This window comes from Heliconius melpomene, chromosome 13 (assembly GCF_056956725.1).
Source record: "Heliconius melpomene rosina isolate 202511_hmr_F chromosome 13, ASM5695672v1, whole genome shotgun sequence".
Taxonomy (NCBI): Eukaryota; Metazoa; Arthropoda; class Insecta; order Lepidoptera; family Nymphalidae; genus Heliconius; species Heliconius melpomene.
In genome coordinates this window covers 5,388,139-5,414,769 of record NC_140401.1, presented here as the reverse complement: position 1 = coordinate 5,414,769, position 26,631 = coordinate 5,388,139, and the positions used below count along the sequence as shown (strand labels likewise).

Sequence of the window (26,631 nt, the reverse complement as noted above, 5' to 3'; positions counted from 1 at the left end):
TTATATTGCATCAAAATTTTATTTTTTCACTCCAGGCTCCACACCCCTCCTTGTTTGTTCTCCAAGATATGCATTTTTGCTAGCTATAATGATAAAATCAATAAAAGTTGGAGGACATTTGATTGTCTGCTATAAAAAAAAAAACAAAAACCGCTTGTGTTGTGCTATTGTTATAATCACATTATACAAAATCTTTACAGAAATGATGTAGATGGAAATAGGTTAATGTTTGCAAAGTTAAACTGTGATAAAATCCGTTACCGTAAAGAAAAAATACATAGGTATTTTAGATACGTATCTAAAGATAATTTCTAAGATGATATTAAACAGGAAATTATTCATTTATATTGTGTTTTGAGCTGGACCACATCGGCCGACTCGCTTCCATCCCCGCGCCCTCGGACGTCAGACGTCTTTCGAGATACCTTTATTCCCACGACTCCGACTCCTGAGCTGTCACTTCTATCTCTGGTCGCTTAAGCTGGGCCTACCCCGGGTAATCGATCGTCATCGGGCTGAGCTGACCATCCAGGTGGCTCATGTTTATCCCTCCCCCCCGTAGAAACCATGTTCTTCTACATCTATATAATTTCTTTTATTGATTTTGGCTTGGCAAATTCACATATGCTCTAGTCGGACATCGGCTCACGGCTGCTGCGGTTAACTTGTACACACTAAACAGTTAAATATAAATTATAGTGTCCGAGAAGGACACCTTAGCTTAGATCTTATCTAACTTGTATGGCTTTCTGTGAACATTCGACAACCATTAAAAAAATTTAATTGCCATGAGATATAAAATTATAATTTTTTCTTAGACCGAGGCCATTTTTTCGCTTCTACTTCTACTAAAATTAACATTGTGAGTTTTAATTTTATCATCGTCAACTCACAAGCTGAATTTATTTTATAATTTTCTAGCTCCTTTAAAATAAAATAATTAATATAATTAAAATATAGGTAAAATTTATGGAAAAGACATTGAAGTCCGCCAATAACCAAATTAAACTATGTATATGGATAATTTAATATTTACAGGAGATATTTTCAGTGGAGATCCCACCGCTGAAACCTGCAGGGATCTGTTTTCATAATTAAACTTATATTAAATGAATAATACATGATTAGTAGAACAGATTACACTTGGGTTGCCTAGAAGAATCTTGCCGCAATCATTTTTAATTAATTTTTTTCGTAACTCGTATTTGGAGAAAATTGTAAATTTATTTATAACAACATATACTTAAAGCATTGACCGTATTACGTGTGTCGAGGTGGCCATATAATGTTCTTGTAATGTCATCAAGCTTATCTAATGTAAAAATCTAATTATATATTAAGTATTTAAAAAGCTCACTAAAGGTTATTAAGATGTTTTAAAGATTTAATGAAAGTATGTATGAGCCCGTTACTTTGTTGGGAGGAGCAGGGACAGTCTCTTTGTAAGATTCCGCGCATTATATTGTGCCCAGTCGAACAATCGTGACATGTTAAACGTAAAGCTGATTTTGAATATTATTATATACTTACCTAAGTTTTGTTTTTAAGTTTTAGAATAACAAATTAAGAAATACTTGTAAGAATATGCCGATGTGACATGTGATTCATTAAACAGAGACATCTAAGGAGAAAACGTACGTAAAAACAAAATTCATTTGATTTAAAATTTAGTATATAATTCTAAATATAAGCTGAGTAACATGTGTTTTTTAGCTCTCCGTTCTAAAACCCTTCCATAATTCGGAAAAAAAAAGATATTCAATTCATTTTTATTTTCAGAATTTTAGTCAATAGTTGCTTAATCTTTATTATGTAGGTTTAAAGTAGATATCTATCCGGTATCCTATCCTACTAATATTAAAAATGTGTATGTTTGCGCGGATGGATGTTTGCTCCATTTTCACGCAAAAAGTACTGAATGGATTTATATCAAACTTTACAGTAATATAGTTTATACACCAGAATAACACATAGGCTACAATATATGTAAAGGTTTTGTATAATTTGACTATCATTTAATAATTTAAAGCTTTAAAGCGAGCGAAGCGGCGTTTGGTTTGCTAGTGAAATATACTTATATAAAAGTTATCTGTCTTTTTTTTGTCTACTGAGCTAAACTAGTTATTATATTTGCTTGAAGTATAAAATTTAAATGTATGCCTATATTTTAAAATATTATTTTCTCCATTATTATACCAAATATGGCATAACTAATGTACTAAATTAGGTACCTACATATTTTGACGTATGTTATAATGGGCGCACATACCATTAAATTTTTTTCCTATTATTTATTCAGATTTATTTACTTATTGACTTTCACGTGTGGTGCTACTCAGAACCGTTGTGCAGCCATCTTACGTGATTGCTTAATTTCTCGTAAAAATCCCGGTCATACATATATTGAAACACACAAGATCTATTTGTTTTTGGACGAGATATTTCGATAGTATACCACTCACATAATAATACTATATGTACCTACCTTCCATATATAAGTATGTAAGACTTTGTTGCAGCAGGTATCTACATGAAATTCAGGTAGGTACTATATGCGTGACTCATGTTTAATGATAAATTGAATGTTAAACAAAGTTCAGTATTTTATTTAAAATAATAAATACCTAAATATGTTTTTTTTTGTAACTTCACAGTGTCAATCATATAACAGGATAGGTAGAGTGAATCTGGGAACCCAGTGTTAGATCACTAAGTTCCCATAAAGACGCTTCCGTTTCCCACTTTTGAGTGGCAAAATTCAACTCCACTTTACCCTGTTACCAGAGCTAGAAAATGAAAATATTAAATATTTCCTTTCCAGTGGAAATCGAATCCACAACATGTTGCGTTTCTAGTCGCACGCTTGTGCCCCTGGCTTACGAGCACGAGGCCTTTATAATACATCCGTAATGAATAATATAAGTAAGAATAGTTAAGTATAACTTTATTAAGAAAATAATAATATAGCTAAAATATATTACATTTTATATTACACTTAGGTAGGCCGGATCTAAGTTTATTTTCTAAACTTTCCTTAAATTTAAAAAACAATTATTTTATTTTTGCAAAATCACAACAAACAAGTGACATATTTAACATATCTAATACACGACATATACGACGACTGAGTGCTATACGAGTACAAGAATTAGAATTTTTCTAACAACAGAATAAATAATGATAGAACATTGTTTGTTGTCAGATGTGTCAATGGTTGTCTTGCAGCGAATGGTGCGACGTGTATTTACAATGCAGCGGTCGTGTGTTCAGCGCTCATCGTGCTGTTTTAGCCAGTGTCAGCAATTTTCTGAGGGTACTTTTAAAGTCATTATTTTAGTTTAACTATTTATTTGTTTGAACTTTACTTACGAAACTATTTATATGGCTTTTTTCAGCTTCACGCTGTATCCCGCATTTAGCAGGGTAGGCAGCGGGAATCTAGTGGTAATATACTCCGTTCCCCACATTTCACCCAATATTCCTCAGCGTCACATTTATCTTGTCAGAGCGGAGAAATGCGAGCGAAGCAATGACTACTAATAAATAATAATTTATTTCCTGGAGTGGAAATCGAACCCACAACCGCCGCGTTTCAGTCACACGTTAGTTGCGCCACGATGCGACGGCTTCAACAACGAAAATAATATACTTAAATATTTTTATATTTATTATTTACTTTATTATTATCGAATAAACTATATCATAAATGCTTTTGATATTTTCATTAAAGGAAGCGCTTCTATCATGTCCGGCAGGAGAAACACCAGTTCTGATCATTTTACCAGAGTTCGACCACGACTCTGTATCGTCAATGTTATATTACATTTATAACGGAGAAGTAGTTATTAAAAAAAGCCATATGGAGAAGTTTTTAGAAATTATAAATGCAATGCAAATTTTCATCGACTCTGAATATTTGACAAATATTACCGACCTCATCAAGACTCACGATGTGAACACACACTGTCAATATTTAGATTTGCAAACTAGCGCGCGTCTTGTACGAGGCGATAATGATAATAACGAATATATCAACTTAAGCACGAGTGTAAATCTTCAGAAAGTATTCAAACCATCGCAAAATTCATTTCAATATAAACATGTTAACAAGGATATAGAACAAAATAAGCGCTGGTTAAACGAAAGTTTCTCTGATTATCTAAAATCTGTACACGAATACCGACAAAGACAATCATTTTCTCGAGGTTTATTTATTGAGACATCTAGTCTAAACGGTAACAGTAACGGTAACACGGATAACGTGTTGGCAATAACAAATGAGTGCTATCGTAAACCAACATCTCTTCACTTGACGAATGCTAATTCAGGATATCTCGACACTAACAACTTACTCACGAAACGTTCTATTATGGAAGTCTCTGAGAATATTTCAAAATTAAAGTTCAAGCAACAAGATATTAAGAAATATGGCATGTTTTGTGGAAAGAATTGGTACGAAATATCTGAATTTCATGATTATAATAAAACACAAATTGGTTTAAATGTTTTATGCAAAAGAACTTTTAATGGAATACAAGAAGATGAAGGGGAAGATTGGTTTTTTACCCGAAAACCCGTTAAAGTACATGAAGTTGAAGGAGGTAATTTTAACGTAAATTACCCGAATCTTCTTTCGAACGAGAAGAGTTCGCCCAAAAATGAAGAAAAAAGAATTCAAGAGCCGTCGCATTCAAGAGCTGCTATCCATAATAAAGTATTGCAAAGTCCTTGGGGGTCAAAAGTACCAAACAACTATAAACCTTCACATAAAACTATCCAAAATGTTTCAACAATTAGAAATGCAGATTATGTATGTAAGGTAATATAAAATAAATTATAGTGTATATATATGTATATATAACTAGGTAAGTACCTAGATAGGTTTTTATATAAAAATATTTTTTAGACTACGTATGGTATCTACGTCACGTTTCTAATTATTGTACTGATCTTAAAAAGTGAGCCTGAGGTCTGGCGAAAATCGCAGTTGGCAGTGTCGGGACACTAGGTACCCACTGTTTATCCAGCATTATGCAGGATATATGAAGCTACAAAGCTGTTTTACTGATATAATTAGAAAATTACTTTTACTTACTCTTTGTTTTCTTTCAAAATGTATCAGAAGCGGCAAGTTGTTGTTCTGTATTTGTGGCGTTCCGAGCGTGCCAAAAGCGGCAAGTCCGCCCATATATCTAAACGTGACGCTTAATGACAGTATAAAAAATGATAACAATAATATATAATACTAGTGGACGCGCGCAGCTTCGCCTGCTTATTTGCACCCTTAGGGGTGAATTCTAATAAACAATGAAACATGTGTTCAATGAAATATTTTTAAGAGTCTCAATTTGAAATTTTTAAAAAATCGGTGGCGTTTTAGATTTTTCTATAGAAATTTTCAACCCCTATTCACCCCTTTAGGGTTAAAATTTTTCAAAATCCCTTCTTAGTGGATGTCCAGATTACGAAAGTAAACATCTGTCCAAATTTCACGTTTCTACCCACAGCGGTTACGGCTGTGCGTGCATCTTACCTCAGTCAGTGAGGACAAGTCCTTTTATATATATAGATATAGATTATGTGAACTTCAAATCATAATTTTATATTTCAGAAATTTGCCGATAATGAACTTAAGTCACACGTAAAACAGTGTGCACGATATAGATGTGTGGAATGTCACAAATCATTTTCGCAATTACGCAACTACAAGTATCACATGTCGATACACCGCGGCACAAAGGAGTTTGCTGCTACTTGCCCTGTATGCGGCAAATATTTCAACGATAAAGGTTACTTAAGCAGCCATATGAAAATTCATAGGTACATATATTATAAAATATACTTAACCTATTTTATACATTAATATTTTACTGTATACATATTATTATTATTTTATTGAAGCTATCGTGGCGCAGCGGCACAAGGGTGTGACGCGACGGTTGTGGGTTCGAGCCCCTCTTGAGGAAGTTAAATATTTATTTACGTTTATATTTCCATTTCTTTCGATTTCGTAATAGAATTTAAAGTTTTTGATATTTGTTTCCTTACTTTATGGTTAATTGATATAAATGTCAATTTAATTTTGTGTCCCTAGCATTTTAAAAATAAAAGTAGACAGTGAGAAAATTGTAAAATTTAACATTGCCTATTCAAGACTTATTGAAAAATCTAACACCACATTTCATCGAAACGAACCAGTGAAATACATCATTTTTACCTCTACTAAAAAAAAATGTTTCCATTTTTTCTTTAAACGATTTGTCTTTTTTTAGGAATCGTAAAGAGTATAAGTGCTCTATTTGCCCTAAATCCTTTAATCAAAGAGTTGCATATAATATGCATATGAGGATTCATACAGGTACTTAATATAAAATTTATATTGTTATTGCTTATATTAATTTTTGTATAATAAAAAAATATACGTTGATCGTTGACTGATAAAACTTATTACCAATGGATGGTTAATCCATTGGTAATAAGGCACAACACATTTGACCACATGGAAAATTTGCTGAGAATAATTATATTTATTTTTTTATTTTACTTATTTAACTCACATTAAAGAGTTATTTAGATAGCATGAGTATCACTATAGAAAAATGTCACTATTTAAATATGAAAACCTTATATAAAAAGATATTCATAAATATTTAAAAACTACCCAAAACCAGTAACATAATTCACACTGTCTTTAAGAATAATACCTTGCGTATAGTAATGATTCACACGATCGCACGCCTATTAATTTTAATAGTGCGTTAAGTAGGTAAATTCTTTTAAAACCTGTTGTGTGTTTTGTAAAATTAAAACTGTTGTCTCGCGGTTAACCGTTAAATTATATATTTCAGGCATCGCTATTTATTTTTTACTAGCGGCCCAAACGCGGCTTCGCCCGCTTAAGCTTATTGTTATATTATAGATAATTATTTTAAATAAGTTGTAGCTTATATTTTATTTTAATGTATTAGCTATAACACTGAAAAGTTTAATCTAAATTTGTTCAGTAGTTTTGGCGTGAAAGTGGAACAAATATCGATCCTCAGAAACTTTCACGTTTATAATTTGTATTAGTAAGATAATATCCTTTATTTTTTTACTGATGATACATGTTTTTGTATTAGGTGTGAAGCCCCACGTGTGTGAGGAGTGCGGGAAAGCGTTTTCTCGTAAGATGCTATTGAAGCAACACTTTCGTACACACAGCGGGGAGCGCCCGTACGCATGCTCTCACTGCGACAAGCGATTCGCGGACAGATCTAATATGACTTTGCATTTACGATTACATACAGGTAACCTTTCAATTAATCTCTCAATACCACAGACCAGTCGTGGCGCAGGAGCACAAGCGAGTGACAGTGAAGCGCGTCAGGTTGTGGGTTCGATTCCCACTAGAGGGAATATTTAATATTTTCGTTTTCTCCCTCTGATAAAAAGAGCGGAGTGTCTCAAGATTAGGTTTTGCTCTGCCTATCCTGCTATATGGATACAGCGTGAAGATGCAAAAAAAATGATTGAAATTTCGGGCGCGGCTAAAATATTGTTAACACTTTAAGTGAGCTTTTTTCAATAAATTTATAGATTACATTGTATTTCCAGGTATCAAACCATTTAAGTGTTCTCTTTGTCCTAAGTCGTTTACGAAGAAACACCATTTGAAATCGCATTTGAACTTTCACACTGGGGACAAGCCCTACTCGTGCCCGCGCTGCAAGCTCGCCTTCACACAATCGTCTAATATGCGGACACACTATAAAAAATGTAACATAATTTTACAAGTGCAACTATAAACCATTTAATGATATATATATATGATAATAAGAAAATATTTTATTTATTAGTGCTTAAGAAATGTAACTGAATGTAAAGTATTTATTATAATTATTGTATTGCAATGTAGATAAAAAGTAAATGCAATTCTTACTCACAAAATAAGAATTTTTACTTTTTTGCTTTCTCCTACATGTACCAGGGTAGGCAGAGAGAACCTAGCCTTATTAGGGTGGGGTAATAAAAAAAAATAACTAATTTACCCTTAGTAATCGGATCGAACCCACAACCATCACCTCTACACCACCACACCACAGCCTCTATTATAGATATAAAGTATTATTTTGACATATTTATTAAAAAATGAATTATAAGGATTAAATAAAAAATGCGATTTTAATTTTTTTACTCCTGTTTTAATTTGTTTTGGTGTTGTAAAATAATTGGTTATCGAGGTGTATAAAATTACAGGCCTTTACAGTGAGTATTGTTTTTCTGGCGTATTAAATAATTATAATATTGTTTACCTTGCCACAAGGAATACGAGTTTTTTGTATTTATAAATATCGTAGCAGAAGTTATCAAATACAGTGATATATTGCTTACTTTGCCATACCTACCTTAGTAAGGTATTACTTATATAATGTAAGAACGATCTATTCTTCTTAGGTCTTAGGTATTTTATACAATATTGTTACAATGTTTACGTTTGTATAATGACTGATTATTATCAATAAATTTATTAATTGATACAGAGTATCAGAGCGGTACCTATTTACATTCAACGAAATGGATAAACTGGTTAAATTTAGAGCTAAATATTTATTGCTTATCATTTTCAATTTTACAGAAGAATAGTTATACATGTTTTTGCACTTGTTTTTTTATTAATTAACAAGTGTTCAAGTTTATATAGATTATTTACGAAATGAAGGATTTGTGCGCTCGAATTCTCATATAAATATCCTTCTGTTTATGTAGAAATAGATTTTTTAAATTTTTAATACATATTTTAACTGAAATATAAAGTACAAAAATACATAAGTTTCTATAAAATCCAAGTAAAACATAAACAATACAAGGAATGGTGAGAAGTCATTAACAAGATTATGCAATAGCAATTATTTGTAATAATTTATATTAACTGTTACATTTTATATTTTAATGTAATTTTATAGGAAGTGCCGTATATTATCTAGACGATTTCGACGATAATTATTTTAAAAGTAAATATAACAACATGAAAGTTAAATTTAATAAAAAAATATGTTGACAAACGCTGACCACACTTCCTCGATATAATAATTTATTTCTCTTTCATATATTATGTACTACATATTGATTTGATAATGTAGGCAATTATCATTTTTGAAAATTTAGATAGCAAAATTATTAAATTATCTTGTAACATATGAACCCAACATATGTATACATAAAATAATTATAACGTCGAAATCTGAATGTTTCGCATAATGCATTATATACTTAATATCCGTCTATAGTATGAATAATTTGACATTTTTATTTCAACGGCATTCGTTACAAAAATTTAGCTCTGTAGGTAAATGCTTGGTATAAAATATACAGATAATAATTTTTAAGTGATTGCGTGTAAAAATCTTACATTATGAACAATAGAAATATACAAAAAGCTATCGCCCGGTTCGTAGCTATCGACAGCGACTCGACGGATCACGGGTACACTTACATATAACGTGAACCACAGTTTATATTCGCCAATCGTCATTACACATTTATCTCAGCCTTTTCGAATAGGAGAATCATAATTATCGAATTTTGGAATATAAAATAGTAACTAGTAAACTCGGTGAATAATTACATGTAGTAAATGTCGGCCAGTCGCCTACGGACTGACTCGAGCGACTACTACCTACGATGTGAAGCACCATTTGTTCTAGCGTAGGGATAATGTACAAAGTTCATCCGTTCTACTCTAAGTAATGTTACAATTAAGTTGATGCATATACGCGCGTACTTTCTCCGATAATTCTTTAGGAACAATATTTTTAAAATACTTTAAGAATATTTAATAGAACAACTTAAAAAGTAAGAAAATATCATCGCGTTTTTGGCACTTATCCTAATTTGAGATAAAACTTGTAAAAAAAAATGAAGTAACAATACACACCACGATGATTTACCGCTGGATTTCTTACAAAAATGTGAACGCAATCTGTAGTACCTTTAGCACTACGTTGTGTCCCAAGAGAAACTAATTGAAATATTACAAACGGCTGATAAGACCTTCTTTGGTGAAATTTAAGCAATTCCCGTCATACACGATATATTGCATCTAAACAAGTAGAAAAAATATTGATAGATAATATTATAGTTCCTGCCTGTAACAATAATACCATTACACAATGATATTCATAATTAACCTATGAAATATGTATACGTATATATTTACAAGATATTTACACAAAATAAAAAATTATAAATTATTTTACGTCGATGTTACAACACTCTATTTACAATAGAATTGAAAAAATAAACAATTGAGCATTAGCGTAAGGGTAGGCTGTGGATCTTACAAGTACCTACAACAATATTTAAGATACTAATTTGCATACGTCCTATGTAAGTACTTAGTACTCATACACATAAAGCGCTAAACCTAAATATTTATACAACTTTACAACTTAATGTCCATATCATAATCTCATAGCCACTGAATAAGAGCATTCAACGTGTTAGTCACTCGATTGTCTCAACACATTAAACGAATACTTTTGATCACAAGACTGGAATCACATGATTCGGCGGGGAAATACGCGTCCGAGGAGAGTGCGCGGCAGCGAGGGCGGCGACTGAGGGGGCCAGCCTCAGGTGCACTCGATTATAAGAGGTTGGCTCGATTCTATAACGCTCGGCCTGGTCTCTCCACCACCGGAGCCGTAATGTTGCTGCTCGTGGTCGGATCCCGGCGGGAGTAACGACCGGTACTGGCTCCCCGGACCGGGAGAGAGCTGCCCGTGGCCCATTATCAGATGCGGCGTGGTCGTGTGCGCCTGCCCTACCATCAGCGCGTCATTGTGCGACATTCCCATGCGCGCCCCACCGGCTCCCACCAGCCCTCCGTGCGACGCCGAGTGCACCTCGTATGTCTCGTGCCCCTCTCTCTCGTGGCAGTCTTTGTCGACGGTACCTGCAAAGTGCACGCGAAAATGAAATCGGCCGCGTTCAGCGAGAGCGCAAGTGAAAGTTGCGGTTCACCTACCGAGAGAAAGTGCATCACGCGCAGTTGCTCTCGCCATTACGTACAGTTTACTATTCAGTACTATTCCAAAAATTATAAAAAAAGTGTTTTAAATAAATAAAATATGTGATGTGGATATGAAAGTGATTGAGTGACAAATTGTGTCATTCCAAACTTAAACTTGTTAAAATAAATTAAATGATAATTGCTTACCTATGCATTCTGTGTTGGCGGCGTTGGTGATCGCTAGGACCTCCTCAATATTGTTCGGTTTGCAACTAGTGGTTTTCCAATGAGTACGAAGGCCTGACGCACTAATATACTTTTTGTCGCATCCTTGACAGACGTAAGGTCTATCATTTGTGTGCAGTCGCTTGTGAAGTTTTAGATGAACGAATTGGGTGAATTTTTGCATGCATAAATCACAAGCGTACGGCTTTTGGCCCGAGTGGAGACGTAAGTGTGTTTTTAAATTCGATGTAGACGAAAATCTTTTCTTACAAATGTCACATTGGTGTGGCTTTTCACCCGTGTGCACTAGATGATGCTTTTGTAAGTGAGCCAGCTGTGTAAAAGATTTACTGCAAACGTTGCATTTAAAAGGTCTTTCTCCTGAGTGCGTCCTTAAGTGCACTTTTAAATTCGATAATTGACCAAATGTTTTACAGCAAACGTTGCATTCGTAGTGCATTTTTCCATCTTTCTTCTTCAAAGGGTATGGTAAACTTCTATAACCTCGTGACGATTGTGAATTTGGACTCAATGGTGCGACCATTAAACTGCATGTACCATCTGGGCTCATGCTACTGTGTTGTTGTACTAGTTGACCATTCACATTAGAATTTTGAATAAGACTTAATTGTGAACAATTTTTAAGCGTTATGACGCTCGTTGAAGAAGGAAAATGATGATTATTTTGTCCAGTTTGATTTCTTTCATATTGATGTGATGATGAAACTGGAGAATATGTACTAGGTGGAGATCCCAACTGGGTTATTATTGTTGAGTTAGGCGGCGAGTAGAGACTATATGAATAATTAGGGTAATGACTTTCATATCGCGTTTCTCTAATTTCTCTAATCTCTCTAATTTCCCGAATTTCGGTAGTATGGGGAATCGAGTGAGGAGGTGATGAAGAATAAACAGAAACTGAATTAGGTGCTGGTAACTGCTGTGGTAGTGGCAGTAAAGATGGCAAAGGTGTTAAATTGGAACTAGAATCAGGACTACAGGCATTACCATACCTTTGGCTCTTTTTGTACGAATATGCCATTTCTGTTGGTGATGATGGTGGTGGAGTAGCATTTGGTTGCCTTCTGTTTGGGTCATTGTTATTATTAGTGTCAATTCTATTGCCTGTTAGAATAGTTTCTAGAATTCTAGTATCTGGTGGTGAATATCTCATGAAAGCTGGTTGTGGAGTCGGTGAAACTGTCCCATCTTCATAGTATGGTTTATTTATTGGAACTACAGTGTTTTGAGATGACTCAAGAACAATAACAGTCGATGTAGCTGGGTCACGGCGTGGTGGTGACACGTTTTGTGGAGGACTATGTATAACTTCTTCAGTTATCATTAACTCCTTTTCACTTTCACAGTCCATATCTTTATTTAGAGCGTAAGCTCTTGGCATTTTAATTTTAACTTTCCTGTATTCATTTCTGTGCATGTCTTGGTCAATTTTTTGAACTATAACTGTTTCTTTTGGTTCATTAGTTTTATTTGAACAATCTAATACATAATTTTCAGCATCTGAGTCGCTTGAATCTTCAGGAGGAGTAAACTCATCATGGTAGCCATTGCTGTGATATCCCTCATCTGATCTTACTGACCCATCATTTGGTGTTAGCTGGTGTTCGTAATGTGTAGGTACACAATGGGTAAAGCTAGGCGATTTGCTACCTAGCTTTTCTGGGACATTTGGGCCCATTGGAGAAGGTCCTCGCATATCTCTCATGTGGATATTTTGAGCTGGTGATCGATTGTTATAGAGTCTTGGATTTTCAAGTTGATGTATAACAACATGTGACGTACTTTCTTTGTGTTGATGAATTATTAGGGTCTGATTATCCCTGTGATGCGCTTTCACTGGTGAAGGTGGTTGCATTAAGGTATTAGGAGATATTGAAGGATGGTCATTGATAATAGGATCAGATTTTTGATGAATAATATTAGAGGGAATGTCCGGTCTCATTACTATTCTTTCATTTTTTATTGTACTTCTAAGTTCATCACGTGCTGGAAGATTGTTATTTTCATGCAATGATTTGTCACTCGCTTCACGTTTCCTTCGTCTACATGGGATTTCTGCTTCCAGGAGTTCTTTAGCATTTGTAAGTCCAAGAACATATTTCATGTGATTAAAAGCAATCTCAGGATGTACTGGTGCAGGTGGTAATCCGTAAGCTTTCTTTATAGTTTCTTCTTTACCTAAAAACAAAAAGATTAAAATGTGTTATAAAAAAGTCTTTGGTTACTAATATAATCAAGATTTTTTTATTATTTTTTAACTTACATATAGAATATGTAGCTCTTTCTGGGTCAATATCGTAGCCGAGCCTGGTCGCAAAATCTTTGCAATACCATACCATTAATTCCTCGTTTGGCATTATGTCACTAAAAATTAAACAAAATTATTAAATGAAGTGAATAATAAAAAAATAGTAAAATTAAGTTATTAAGAATTAAATGTGGTAACTTACCGAATTGTGTAAAAATAAATATGTTCTTGGTGTTGGCACGCAACGAGGTTCATTACGGAGAGGGAATATGCTGAGGCCACGTATCGCATCCAGTTGGCGACACTCGTGTCTGACCCATCCAGGTAATAATAATCACTATCTTTGAATATCTGTAATTATTAATACAAATCTATTTACTAAAGTGCTTTATACGTATTATTACGGGGAAGTAAAATATCGTATAACTTGTTATATTAATAAGTGTATATTATATAAGTGTTTCTACATTTGTCATATGGAGTGTGTAGCACGTGTTTAATATTTACAGTACGCGTGCATCTGATACAAGTCATGCTTGCAGTGATTAAGACGGGAAGTCAAGGTCGAATCATAGTATCATTGTTATCTATGATAGTAAACATTATAGAATGATTAGAATTTATTTTGAGTTACGTATATTTGTTTACAAATAATATTTTGTTGCAAAAGTACCTATATAATAGACTAAGATTGCCATTCCACTTAAAAGGCACTAATAAAATAAATAATATTCAATATAATTCAGAGTTATCATATTATTTACAAGTATATATTGATCACATATATTTTATATAGCTAAAGGAAACCATCACCATATTAGAAAAAGCCTAATCTCACCTTAATATTTCCATAAGTATGATGTCTGACAGTTTCTTGTACCTGGCCCAAAATAGAGAGGAATAGGTTAGTGAGAAGTAAAGAAGTGTAACTAGATATATTTATATATGTGCGTCTAACGCTTGTTGCTTACATTTAAAATTAATTTGAGTTAGCCTTCTGATAGAAAAGGTAAAAGCCATAACCTTGGTGTTGCTGATATAGATCTTAGGATACAAAAAAGCAAATATAAATACAATAAATTTAATTTTATAAAATTTACTTACCCGCCAATAATATCGCCAAGAGACTTTGTCATTTGGTTTATTAGGGGTCCGTGTTCCTTCAAAAGGTCCAAATCGTGTGCCTCGTGGAATAACTCCTGTACTCCACACGCCTTCGGTCTGTACAATATATATATGACTATTAATTTCATAAAATTTAGAATTAGAATATAAATAATTAATGAAATATTACGACATGTGTATTTTAGGAAACAAGTATCGTTCGTTTCTTTACCGGCGTGTTAGGTGTTGACAATACTGCAGATGGTCTTAGTGCCAAACTGCGCGGAAGTGTCCTCTCGGCTCTGTTTGTAACGCCGCGTTCACACGGCACGTCAGGCACTATGTACACTGTGAGCCTTTCAAACTCTTCTTCACGCATGCGCGTTACATCATATGACTCCGTGCCTCCTACAGCACCAACAGCGCCCACGCCGGGACTTGCTGTACGGCCAACCGTCGTAGTAGGGATTTCTTCACTCGTTGACTGGAATTAATAATTAGATTTTTTTATTTCCTATATGACTGCTTTTTTTTAATTTATGTTAAATATTTAAGTTTCTATAACGCTTTGTAAGAAATTTAGAATTATAATAATCGTGTCATTAAGAGTTAAATGACACCAGTTAACTTAGTTAAGGCAAAAATGCGTAACTGTCTGTCTTTTTGCAAGCGGAAAATATGCAATGAAAATGCATACCACCCTGTACACTCATCATCACTCATCTGCATATTTTGATGGGCAGATTTATTTTGGATCTTGTCTAGCTATTTTGAAAGTTTATTTTTGCTAAGTAAGGAGATGTCGTTGTCGCTGCAGTTCGATAAAGGGGCGGCGCTACTACTGACCCAGTTTTCTTATAAGTGCGCACTTTCCACTGCGCACTGATACTTCCCATTTGCCTATTTATAATTTCCGCAAATTTAATTTAACTAACTCTTATAAAAATAGATTTTGAAGGGCAAATACTCTTTAAAGTATCATAAAATGAAATTCACTTACCAGCCTCATTTTGATGCTTAAATTTGTTGAATGGTTTTTATTAATTTTAGTACCTGAAACAATAAAATTTTATTAGTACAAAATTTTAAAAATAATTACTAATAACGCCAACTAACTAATAATTACGCCATATTACTAATAACTTACATTTTATTACTAAATTATTTAGATAATAAATCGAAGTAAATAAATAGACAATAATCGAAGTCTTTAGTGTTATGAAAAATATTATTTCATAACAATTTTTATTGATGGTCACATTTATAGAGAAAATATAATATTGACAGACATCATCATTATTGTTTGTTACATAGTATTATAGTTATAATTTATAAAATAATTAATGACTATATTAATTATTTATATATCCACATTTAATGATTATAATGATTCAATTATCTTTAATTAATCAGAAGGAAGAGGGTTATTACACGTGACTAAGCACGAGTCATGACATGCGTTTGCGAAGAGACACACCGCACGCGACTGTCTCTCGCTCCTTATCATAATACTTGAGCCAATTATGTTTTTAAAAAGCAAATATAACATTAAACTGATAAATTAATATTACCGATAATTCATTTAAATTACAAGAAAATGTTAATAAATTCAATAACATAATTGTTAAATTACATGTGTCTGTTATATATAAAAATATTAGAAATATACATATCAGTATATTACATATAGAAAACCGAAAGTTGAAACAAATGGACCTGGATGATCTAACTGTACCTATATCACTGAACAAGCTAATTATTTAGCTTTAAAAATATTTTTGAAAATAGTGATATTAAAAAGGTATACGGTAAAGGTATAAAATACATATTACTTATGATATGTGAGTTTTCAATATTCTTAGTTCTTACCAATAAAATTTTATTAGGTGTGGATGACGTCTGAAGCAAAAGGTAGTAGATCTAATAAACTATTTTATATTGTCACATTTGTTTCCAAATAATCTATTTTCTTTCAATCATATTCCTGTCCTTTTCCTAATAATGATGGAAAAAAAATACTATTATCATTAAATTTCAATTGAAAAGACCAAACTTTCACTTTCTGCTTAAAAAGGGCCAAATAGTACATTCGATGTTCGATGGTTTTCGCCATTTAAGCCAATAGAAAAAAATTAAAATGATTTTTAATTTCGCGACGGTACCTATTTCGAAAAAGAATTTTAACTGAAACTTTTTTACGTTTTTAGTTATAGAACTTGGCCCTTCTTAAATAAATGCTCATAAATAAAATAAACGGCTTTCTAAATATTATCTTAAAAACTCTATCAGTTTGTCTATATGAGTAAAATTAGCGCAGATATGTATTTTATTTACACTTTAATTAATGGTTTTCATGGTTTTAAAAATATTTTATTACCACAAATGAAGTTTTATATAACATATAATACAAATATTGCATAATACCGTGTATGTAACAGCTGTGAGTTAAAGAATAGAACACGGACAGCGCGTCGGCGCTCGCGCAGTAGGAAGCAACCTTGATGCATTGGACTTGAACTTGCCCTATACGCTGCACATACGCTTATCTATATTCTCATATTTACTCTATATATATAGAAATATTTAATTAATAAATATTAACATTTCAATGTAATTTTTAATTAAATAAGTATTTAATAAATTAAATAGATATATTACATTATATATATATTTTATTGTAAATAAATTACATAAACGAAAACGATAATTTATATAAATTTTGCATATTTGTTTTTTCAATACAGGAAGTCTTTAAATAAGACTATAATGTTGTAATTACGTTACGTATGTATGTGAGTGCAATGGGAACCTAACCTTGCAGTCTAATAATAATTTGATACGTTGTTGTTTCCACTGTAAATAGATATGTATAGGAGGTATATCGACAACACCATCTCGATGAAAACTGAATTTAACTTATTGTAGAAGTCATATGGAATAGATTGTTGTCAATAGTATTAATAAAGTGTTTATTGATTTATTATATAGTGTCTCGTCTTGCTGCAATTACTTTAGTGCTAGAAACGTAACGTAGGCGAAGTTAAAATAGAATATAATTAAACAATATTATTAAAAATGTGAACGCGGAAGTGTTTATATATCTTTAACTAATATTTTCACTTTCATATGTATACTTCTTTTACATATTTTTTTCATTGTCATGTTTCTCCTTAGAATTTTGTTTAGAATTCAAAATGGAAATTGTATTCGAATTAAATTATTATGGATAGCCATTACAAAATATTTTCTTGATTATTATTTATGATTTTTTATCTGCAGTTTGAACCCCTTTTTAATATCACTTACACTTATATACCACTGTACGACGCGCTTAATGTTCTAATAAGAAAATAACATAACTAAAATAACGACAACATACGACATTAATACTTACAAAAATCATTATTATGTGATATCTTCTACTAATATTAAACTTTGATAAAGGAACTCGGTACAAAAGTTTGGTAAATTGTCTTTGGTAATGAGTTAGGGAGGATGTCGAGCGACTTGAGGTACTCCAGCAGTATGCGGAGCGTCAGCAAGGGCACGAGCGGTGGGAGCCAGCGCTCCGCTCTCATGTCGGCGTCGCGGCTGCGGATGCTGCGGCAGCTAGCGGCTCGCGGGCGCGCGCGGTCTGCGAGCGGGGCACATGGTGCACGGCTCCGGCCTCCGACCTGCCCCACGTCGCACTAAGCGCCGCGACGGCCCGACCGACCTAGATGCACTTTTACAACGCCGAGAATGCAATCGACACACATATTCGCGTCTCGTTCCGATAAACGCATCGACGACGAAAGCGGCCCGTGATGGAGAATGCGGACGAATTTGACAGCGAGTGCAGTGAGGACGTCACGTTCGCGCCTAGCGCTCCGTGATTAGACTAGAGCGGGACGGAGCCGGCTGGAGTGCGACCAGGCGCATTCAAGTTCATTACTTCCGTAGTGTGGCGGCCGCGGCGCGCCCTGGCCATGCTCCCGATCGCGCCTGCACTTCTATGATAATACCGTGTCAACTTGCAAATATACTTTCCTTTGAAATGTATTAAGTCTCAACAAATAAAAAAAAAAATGACTCTAAATGTCTAAATATAAAAATATTTGACTCTATATGTCTAAAAAGTATAAACTCCAAATACATTTCACATTTATTACAATGTAAATACTATCAATAGGCTAAAATAAAATTATAAAAATTTTTTACGCGTCCAGTGCGAGGCTGTTAAATAAACACGTTAAAAACAAAATACGAAAGGGTAGCGTGAGAACGGTAGCGAAAGCCATGATAGGGCGGGCGGGCGGCCGGCCGCGCGCCCGTGCCTCCCCGGAACAAGCTTTCACTCTCGCAGGTCGACGACACGGGCTTCATATGCCCTTACTTGCGATTCTCGATGTCATAGCACCATTTCCCTATGCTAACTCGCTTTAAAGCATCATTTCAGGAAAGAGATAGTGCAATACGTAATTTTGTAAAAACTTGCCGCTTCAACGTGGTAGGGGTGATGCGTTTAGCCTCCACTGTCGACATAGCCCGCACCCTGCCATCCACCATTATCCAATATTGATTTCACTATTTACAGTCTTTAATCTGTTAACAGCCTCAAACTCTGTGAATTCTGAATAATAAACATGGTGGCTGCGCGGGTTGCTAACGCTTTAATAAATTAAGCTAAGGACTACGTAGTAATACTTTAAACACGTATGTAAATTTTCAGATTCAAAATCTAAAAAATAATTCATTGTATAATATTCAGAAATAAGATTTTAAGTTAAATTGGTAAAATTTTTGTTCTTTTAAAAAAAACCAAATTAATTTTAATTTTAGAAACACGTTTTCTATATAAATAATTGTGATTCATTTGTTGGGCATGACAGTGTGACCGATTTATTTAATACTGGCCTAAATTATTCTCCCCTTGTTACATCAGGGGCCCATTGCACCCCATTACCGCTCATGACCTACCCTACGTCTGCATCCTTGCAGACAGGTCTGAAGCTCTGCTTCCGTCGCGATCGATTAAGACTAATGTTTACAAACGCCGAAACCCATATGATTTAGTATAGATGATATTTTTTTTTTACTTAACGAACTATTTGCTATATGGGTATGATTGATTGTATGTGTATATCTATATGTCTTGATTATTTTAATATTTTAATCAATATTTTTTCAATTTTATTTTGTTTATAATGGCTACTAGACTTGAAATACTTCTATGCAGTAATTTATAATTTAAATGTATTTTTTATTTAACTTTATAAAACTTTATATCTCGTATCGTGTTAAGTTTATGTAATACAGCAATGTCTACAAATTAAAATTGAAACAAAATTAATAATATATCTATTTTTATTTATATATTTATAGACATCTCATCAAAATAATTGTTTAACATTGATTTATATAGAGTATACATTTTTAACATCATTAAAAATCTAAAATAACTATATCCAAAATAGGGTAATTGGTTCTCAATTAGAGCGTGAAAAGTGAAGCGCATCAAAGAAAATGCAGTTTTCCACCGCCGCGCCGTGCGCCGGTGGAGGCTCGAGCGATATCAAAACACAGAATGTTCCGGGGTGAACGGCCTCGGCTGCGTCGTCCCACTGCGCTAGCCCCCGCCGCCCGGCGCCGCGCGCGTCTCGCTGTGTGCACGACTATTGGGCACAGGGGTCGTTCACATCACACAAATTTTCTTTAAGCATGCAGTTTAAAGCTTTGAAGGCTTCATCTCGATTGCTTTAATTGCTTCCAATTATTTTATTTCTTGTATCTGATAGTTTTTTTTAAATTTGGTACAAAATGAATGTTGTAAATATGGTGTCATTTATTTTTTTAAAACAAATATACATTTTTTTTTCCTTATTACTTCAATAAAAACATTTTATATTATATTTTTTATCTATATTACTCATTATGGTAAAGAAATTAACACAACGATTGATATTCTAAAAAATATTTTTATTGTGTTTCATATCATTCATTGAAGGAATAAAGTTTTATCGATCTCACAATACATAGTAGTGTGTGGTTCGTCTGTCTGTAGTTGCAGTGCCCACAGCCTACAGTACAGTGCAAACTCGATTTCCCCCTTCTTGGGGTAGGCTTCAACACTCATTCATGCCTTTTTCCTGCTCTAGCCGGGTTCAAACGCATAACGCGCTCCCGCTCGTGATGCTTCCGTGTTGACGCCGGTACATACGCGCATGCACTAGACCTAACCCAATGCAGTGAATTTTGCGTAGGGTCGTTGTCCTCGCCTGCTATATCCGCACCAAACTTAAGTACTAGCTATTACGAGACGACTCTCAAATCTGGCTGAGACCGTAGGCCGTAATCAGCTGTAAAATCGTTATTATTAAAAGACTTTGTTTGTGCTTTTATGACGCTTAAGAAATATGTGCAATTTTTGTAGATGCCGTTGTAAAACTTTAGAATTGTATAACAGAACCGGTAAGAACAAAAACTATTCTAACTAAAGGTCGTTTCCTTTATGGTTGGTGACTATAAAAGAATCACGCTAAAAAGTACCATTTGCACAAATTGCATTTTTTGCACAAATTCAAAGGCCTTTTTTCAATTTCAGAAACAATATACATTAAAAAGTGCACAAAGTCCCGAGGTAATTAGTAACAAAACATTAAAGGTTCTACTTTGGAGATTTTTTAATGTTTTCGCTCAGCCTTGGAGTTCAGTGTAAATTGTGATGTAATGACGCAATTATCGTAAAATGTTTTTTTTTTAAATAATATTTTACAAAGGCACAGAGGTATATTTCTAATTTATATAACTTTTGGTTTTTAAGATACATATTTCTGTGAAATTCCCCGTAAGTGTGTACCTTATACAATTTACTTTCCTTGTAATATTGTTGCTTCAAGAGTCTTATTTAGTATAAGAATAATTTCCAGATTTAGTTATTAGAAGTGTGAAGTACAAGTCTAGAATGTGGCTAGGGTCAAAAGCCGCGCAGTATGTCAGCGTTTAGTATTCCGTGAGTCCGAGCCCGGCCGGCTAACGGGACCCGTCTACACCGGCCTTTACTTTCATCGATCGAACCGACCACGGTTTACTTTCCTTTGTTACTTACTTTTAAATTAAATTCGATCAATTTCATGTTTGTTAACATTATTCCAATGTCATTATTAACTTAACGTATTTATTTTTTTTATTTTATTATATGACGTGTTTTTAACCAATTTGTGGGTATATGTTCTTATACAAGCATATTTTAGTTAATAGTTTCTTACAATACTAATATATAGAATAGCCCGCATAATTCGATACCACTGTGACAAAATAGATCCCTAATAATTATCCATGGTTTATAAAAAAAATAACAAAAGGCTAGGAGCAAGTGTTTGCTCATATCGCAGGTAGAGGATTAAGTCCGGAAAAATAACAACGAACCTTTTGTTAAGGACGTACCGTTATATTCATTTGAGATGTTTTCAATCAACACAGTACTAAGGACGCATGTATTTCATATAAAAATTGTAATGTGTACTCGTATGTGTTGTTAATATAAAGTGATTGTATTGTATTACTCAGAAAAAGTTGTACTAGAAATATTTTCTGCAAAATAACAGTATAGTAGACTTTTCTGGAACTTGAGTCATATATCCTTTCCAAATAGGTTTATAGCCTATGCAGTGCACAGTTTCCATACATAATTTTGTATTGCAGTAGTGCTTACCTACTTTATCAATAGCTGGAAAAACAAATTGATGAAGTAGTCGAATGCATTTTAAAAACTTTTTTTCAATTAATTTTTTTTAAAATATATAATAAATATACTATTGCAATATTTTCGTTAAAAAATAAAAAAATGTATTCTATTACATTAAACAGGAAGATCAAATAATACAATGCATGAATTGATTCAAAGATATTTCATACGGTACCTATGGGATCCGACTACCGTTAGGTAGAGTCGATAAAAAATAAAATGGGAGGGTGAAATCAGAGCCCAGCGGGTGATGGCCTCTGCAGGGCGCTAATATTTACTAAGGTAATAAGAACAATTTTATACACATAAATAGTATTACTTACTCTTCTTAAATAAAATAGCTTTAGATTTAAGTATACACTTATTATAATATTATTGTAATTAGCACGTGCATTCATTCATTAAATGTCAACTAAATTCAATGTACTGGCGTGACACTTTCGCAAACACTACGTATAGTGTTGTCTCGAGTATTTTGTATTTTTCCTATTGCATAACCGGTAAAATATGTATATAAATATGCATTCTAAAGACTTGGGGTGACAATAGAGTGAACGGTATTCGCTGTGGTATGGTATATGCTTCTCTATGGTGCGGTAACCGCTATTACGGCCTCCGGAAATCACGATCCGTACGTTTTATTTGAATTACATGTATGTGGCACGGTTTATTATACTTAATATAAAACACTTTCTGTGGACTCTATTTTATGGACTAATTAATTATTCAAATTTATACATATGACAGACAGCAGATATATTCGTGCAACTGCCTGGATGTCTAGAATATTTTAAATAGATTAATTTAACACATAGTTTACTGCATTTCTATAAAAAAAAATACTGTTAATAATGAAATACAGCTATTATTTCGTACCATATATGACGAATGACATATGCTACAAACAAAGAGTACTGAGGCGTAAAAATCTTTGTTATATAATAGACGCGTGCACGCCCGGGGCACACCGAGGTACCGTTGGTCGAACAGGTTACAGTACGCTGCCCGCGCGTCCCTTCTTCCCGCGATGTTTACCAAGCATTTACTTTCTACCCATCAAGGACCTTCCTGGCACTCCCACGTAAGCGTAAGTGATCTCGTCGGGAGGCGAGAGAACTAGATATTTACATTTTTTTATACATATATGTTTTTTTATTTCAATGTAGAGTTAAGTAAGCTCGACTGGATTACAGATTGTTTGTGTATATTTTTAAGATCAATATTAAATATAGCATTTTTTACTAAATAATTTACTTGAGGTATGATGCAGTATTAGTAATGCTTTTTACATCTTCAATTCTAAAATTATCGAATAAATATATAAAATACCTTCATTAATGAGAGAGTCCGTTTAATTTAAATGTAATTATTAAATTTATTGCAAGATAATATAAAAAATGAAAATAATGTAACATTTTTATTACAAAACAAGAATATTGTGTATTATATGTATACGATAAGTAATTTTTGTATGTTAATAATTATCTGAGTAGGTAAAAGTAGAGTCGTGTTTTATTAGATTAACCTCTTCCAATTACCAATTCCATGATCTGTGCATATATATATAATGTGTTTATTATGTATGTATATATATTGTATGTTAGTAAGATAAGTTCAGTCGGCATCTCAACGACGTGTTGTCAGAAATAGCTAGGATAAAAAAATATCATATCTAAAAATATTGTATAAAACTTAATTTCAAATCATGTTTAAATGTAATATAAATATTGATATGTGTTTGTTATATATTATTTAATTGACTTGCTTTGCATTTCTTAAAAACGAAACAAATTCTGAAAACCTATCAATTTAATAAAAAAACTCGTAAATATCGTAGATGTCATTTAGTGTAGATTTAACAGCATAAACATAACTAGATCAAGAGAGATTGATATTAAACTTTATCACGAGAGGTGTAAACACAAAATGGCGTAAGCGAAAGCAGTCGGTTCGGCCGCGGCCGCGAGCTCGCGGGTCAATGACCGAATTTTCACGGGTTTGTCAGCTTGCTGTTATATCATCGGCCGGAGTCAGTGTCATTGCCGAAACAGCGAGAAGCGTGTGTGCCAAATTGAATCCTTTCTCTTTCCATATTGAGCTCACTTTTGCTTAAACGTGAAGAAGTTTTTTGGTTCTATTTACTATATTTGCACTTCATTTATGTATTGTGTTCGTAATTTTTATATATAAGACTGTAAGATGCTTGTGTTCGTGCATGTTTTACACAATCACGTACGTCTTTCTACTGTCAATTATTTCAGGATGATGTATGCGAATGTGCGAGCGATATATGTAGATATAGGTAGGGATACTTTTTATAATATTTAATTTAAATGTTTATTTTATTTTAATAACAGTTATAAATGTATATTATAAAAAAATATTTAATGTGCTGAAAGACAAGCAATATCTTATATGAAAATCACATGCTATATTATTATTCTTTATATTTTTTATATTATATTATATAACATTTTTTTTCATTATTTACTATTCCCAACATTGTCCATACGAACAATTAAAAGATGGTTAACGTATTCATAGAGACGTTACCAAAATAAAGCTGCATATATAATTAATACACGATGATCTAATAAAGCAATATAGTTCATTTATAAAGTTAATTATAAATAATTGTAGTTTGTTTACAGTCGCACGCACATGCCATTATGTGAGTGGGGTGTATTACGTAAGCCCTCACGTGCGAATGTTCGCCTTGAAATTGAACTTGTTGAGTTCAAGGTCCATTTTTTGCAACTGATCTTCAAAGTTTGCGCTTGCGCAAGTGTGTGTGTGTGTGTATGTATGTGTGTTATGTACATTATACTTATATAGTTCTCAAGTCTTTATGGTAATTATAGCCAAAACTCACCCAGGATGATGGTGTGTAGTTTGAATGTGTATCAATATTACATAAAAATAACATGATATCAGCTTTAGAGAAATAACTTACTTTTAATTTAAGTATAACCCTTTTTTATTAGTGCTTCAAAAGCTCCCCTAACTGATAATTTAATTATGTTCAATATAAGAGATTTAGATCTTTAAATAGAGTATATATATTTTTGTATCATAAACTAAGTATTTTATAATCCATATTAAACATATACAAGAATATAGAACATGTTAGAAAAATTTAAAGGAATAGCAGAAAAAATATTTAAAATATTTAAATAATATTTTATTTATTAATAAACTTAACTATAGCTAAAATTATTATTTAGAGCTTTTCAGCCTTTACTTTTAAAGATTATGCAATGGGAAAACCTTGAAGTTTTCTTTAAGACACGCGCGTTGATGTCTTTTAAACGCGAAGAAAGCTCTTCGCTTATCCACTCGTTAATCAATAATAACCTATATTTATTATAACATATAACATAACATAATAACTTACCAATTCTCTCATAATAATCCAGCCTCGAAACGCCCGAAAATATATCCAGATCGTAAATAATCCGTATAAATATTTCACTAAACTTAAAACTACACTTCACGTCACTTAAAAATATTATTAAAAATATAAGTCTTGCATGAGATCTCTGTTGCTTTCAGTCTGTAACACTCTATGGGGTCATATTGGAGCGGCGTTAGCGCACCGACAGCACCGCGTAACTGATAAAGTGTGGCTGTGTCATGGCCGGAGACGTCTACCGCCGACTACCGCCGGACCGCCGCCTGCGCTTCTTCCGCACTGCGGCCGGGTGAATGAACTGCTGCGTGCGAGCGAGAGGACCAATGCCATGGTCACACGAACACTTCTATCTCAGCAACGCGATCTAGTACAAGTGTTAAATTATATATTTTATTCTATGTATTTTTCATTTGTTCATATTAGATTGTATATGTTTATCTATGTGTGATATAAAATGAAGAAAAATAAAGTGAAGATTAAATAAACATGGCATTTCAAATAGTACTAATTAGTTACTTGTTTGTATGTTTACTAGTTTCGTTTAGGTGTTTTTAAATATAAAAATATTAAAAATATAACAAATTTGTCCATTTCTTCTCGGTAGAATTTTAATTATTTAAATTATTATTTTTGTCTAACCATAAAATAACTGAGTAACTATCTCTGTAAGAACTAAAAATATATTGCATTAGAAAAATATAAATAGATACATACATTTGTATTGTAATAAAAATAATAATATGGTCTTGTCATGATTAAAAATATTAACTGATTTTTTGAAAAGGCAATTTAAATACCTGGACTCTAATAGAGATTAAATATCTAGAGATAATTATGTCTAATCTTAGTAGCAGACAAGAAAGAATATAATAAAAGCTGACAATTTAGAAAAAGGTGGAAAA

General features: G+C 33.1%; 2 protein-coding genes across 7 annotated transcripts; one reads left to right on the top strand and one right to left on the bottom strand.

The window, feature by feature from the left end:
• The first annotated feature begins 11 nt into the window (after window positions 1–11).
• On the top strand, window positions 12–8,173 carry LOC146532645 (uncharacterized). Of its 2 annotated transcripts, XM_085196147.1 has the most exons (7): window positions 12–1,634; window positions 3,203–3,313; window positions 3,731–4,819; window positions 5,612–5,820; window positions 6,273–6,358; window positions 7,122–7,289; window positions 7,597–8,173. In XM_085196147.1, the coding sequence occupies exons 2-7, from the start codon at window positions 3,203–3,205 to the stop codon at window positions 7,785–7,787; spliced, it is 1,854 nt and encodes a 617-aa protein (XP_085052273.1). In that variant the 5' UTR covers window positions 12–1,634; the 3' UTR covers window positions 7,788–8,173. The 2 variants fall into 2 exon arrangements, with proteins under 2 accessions (XP_085052273.1, XP_085052274.1); XM_085196148.1 differs by lacking the exon at window positions 12–1,634 and having other exon boundaries at window positions 3,207–3,313; window positions 3,756–4,819.
• Window positions 8,154–25,868, bottom strand: Blimp-1 (PR domain zinc finger protein 1). Of its 5 annotated transcripts, none has more exons than XM_085196143.1 (9): window positions 25,712–25,868; window positions 15,592–15,644; window positions 14,824–15,075; window positions 14,592–14,708; window positions 14,326–14,367; window positions 13,690–13,838; window positions 13,503–13,603; window positions 11,201–13,417; window positions 8,154–10,936 (listed from the first exon to the last, which is right to left on the bottom strand). In XM_085196143.1, the coding sequence occupies exons 2-9, from the start codon at window positions 15,598–15,600 to the stop codon at window positions 10,614–10,616; spliced, it is 3,210 nt and encodes a 1,069-aa protein (XP_085052269.1). In that variant the 5' UTR covers window positions 15,601–15,644; window positions 25,712–25,868; the 3' UTR covers window positions 8,154–10,613. The 5 variants fall into 5 exon arrangements, with proteins under 5 accessions (XP_085052269.1, XP_085052268.1, XP_085052270.1 ...); XM_085196142.1 differs by lacking the exon at window positions 25,712–25,868 and adding an exon at window positions 17,986–18,377; XM_085196144.1 differs by lacking the exon at window positions 25,712–25,868 and adding an exon at window positions 16,461–16,531.
• Window positions 25,869–26,631: the final 763 nt, after the last annotated feature.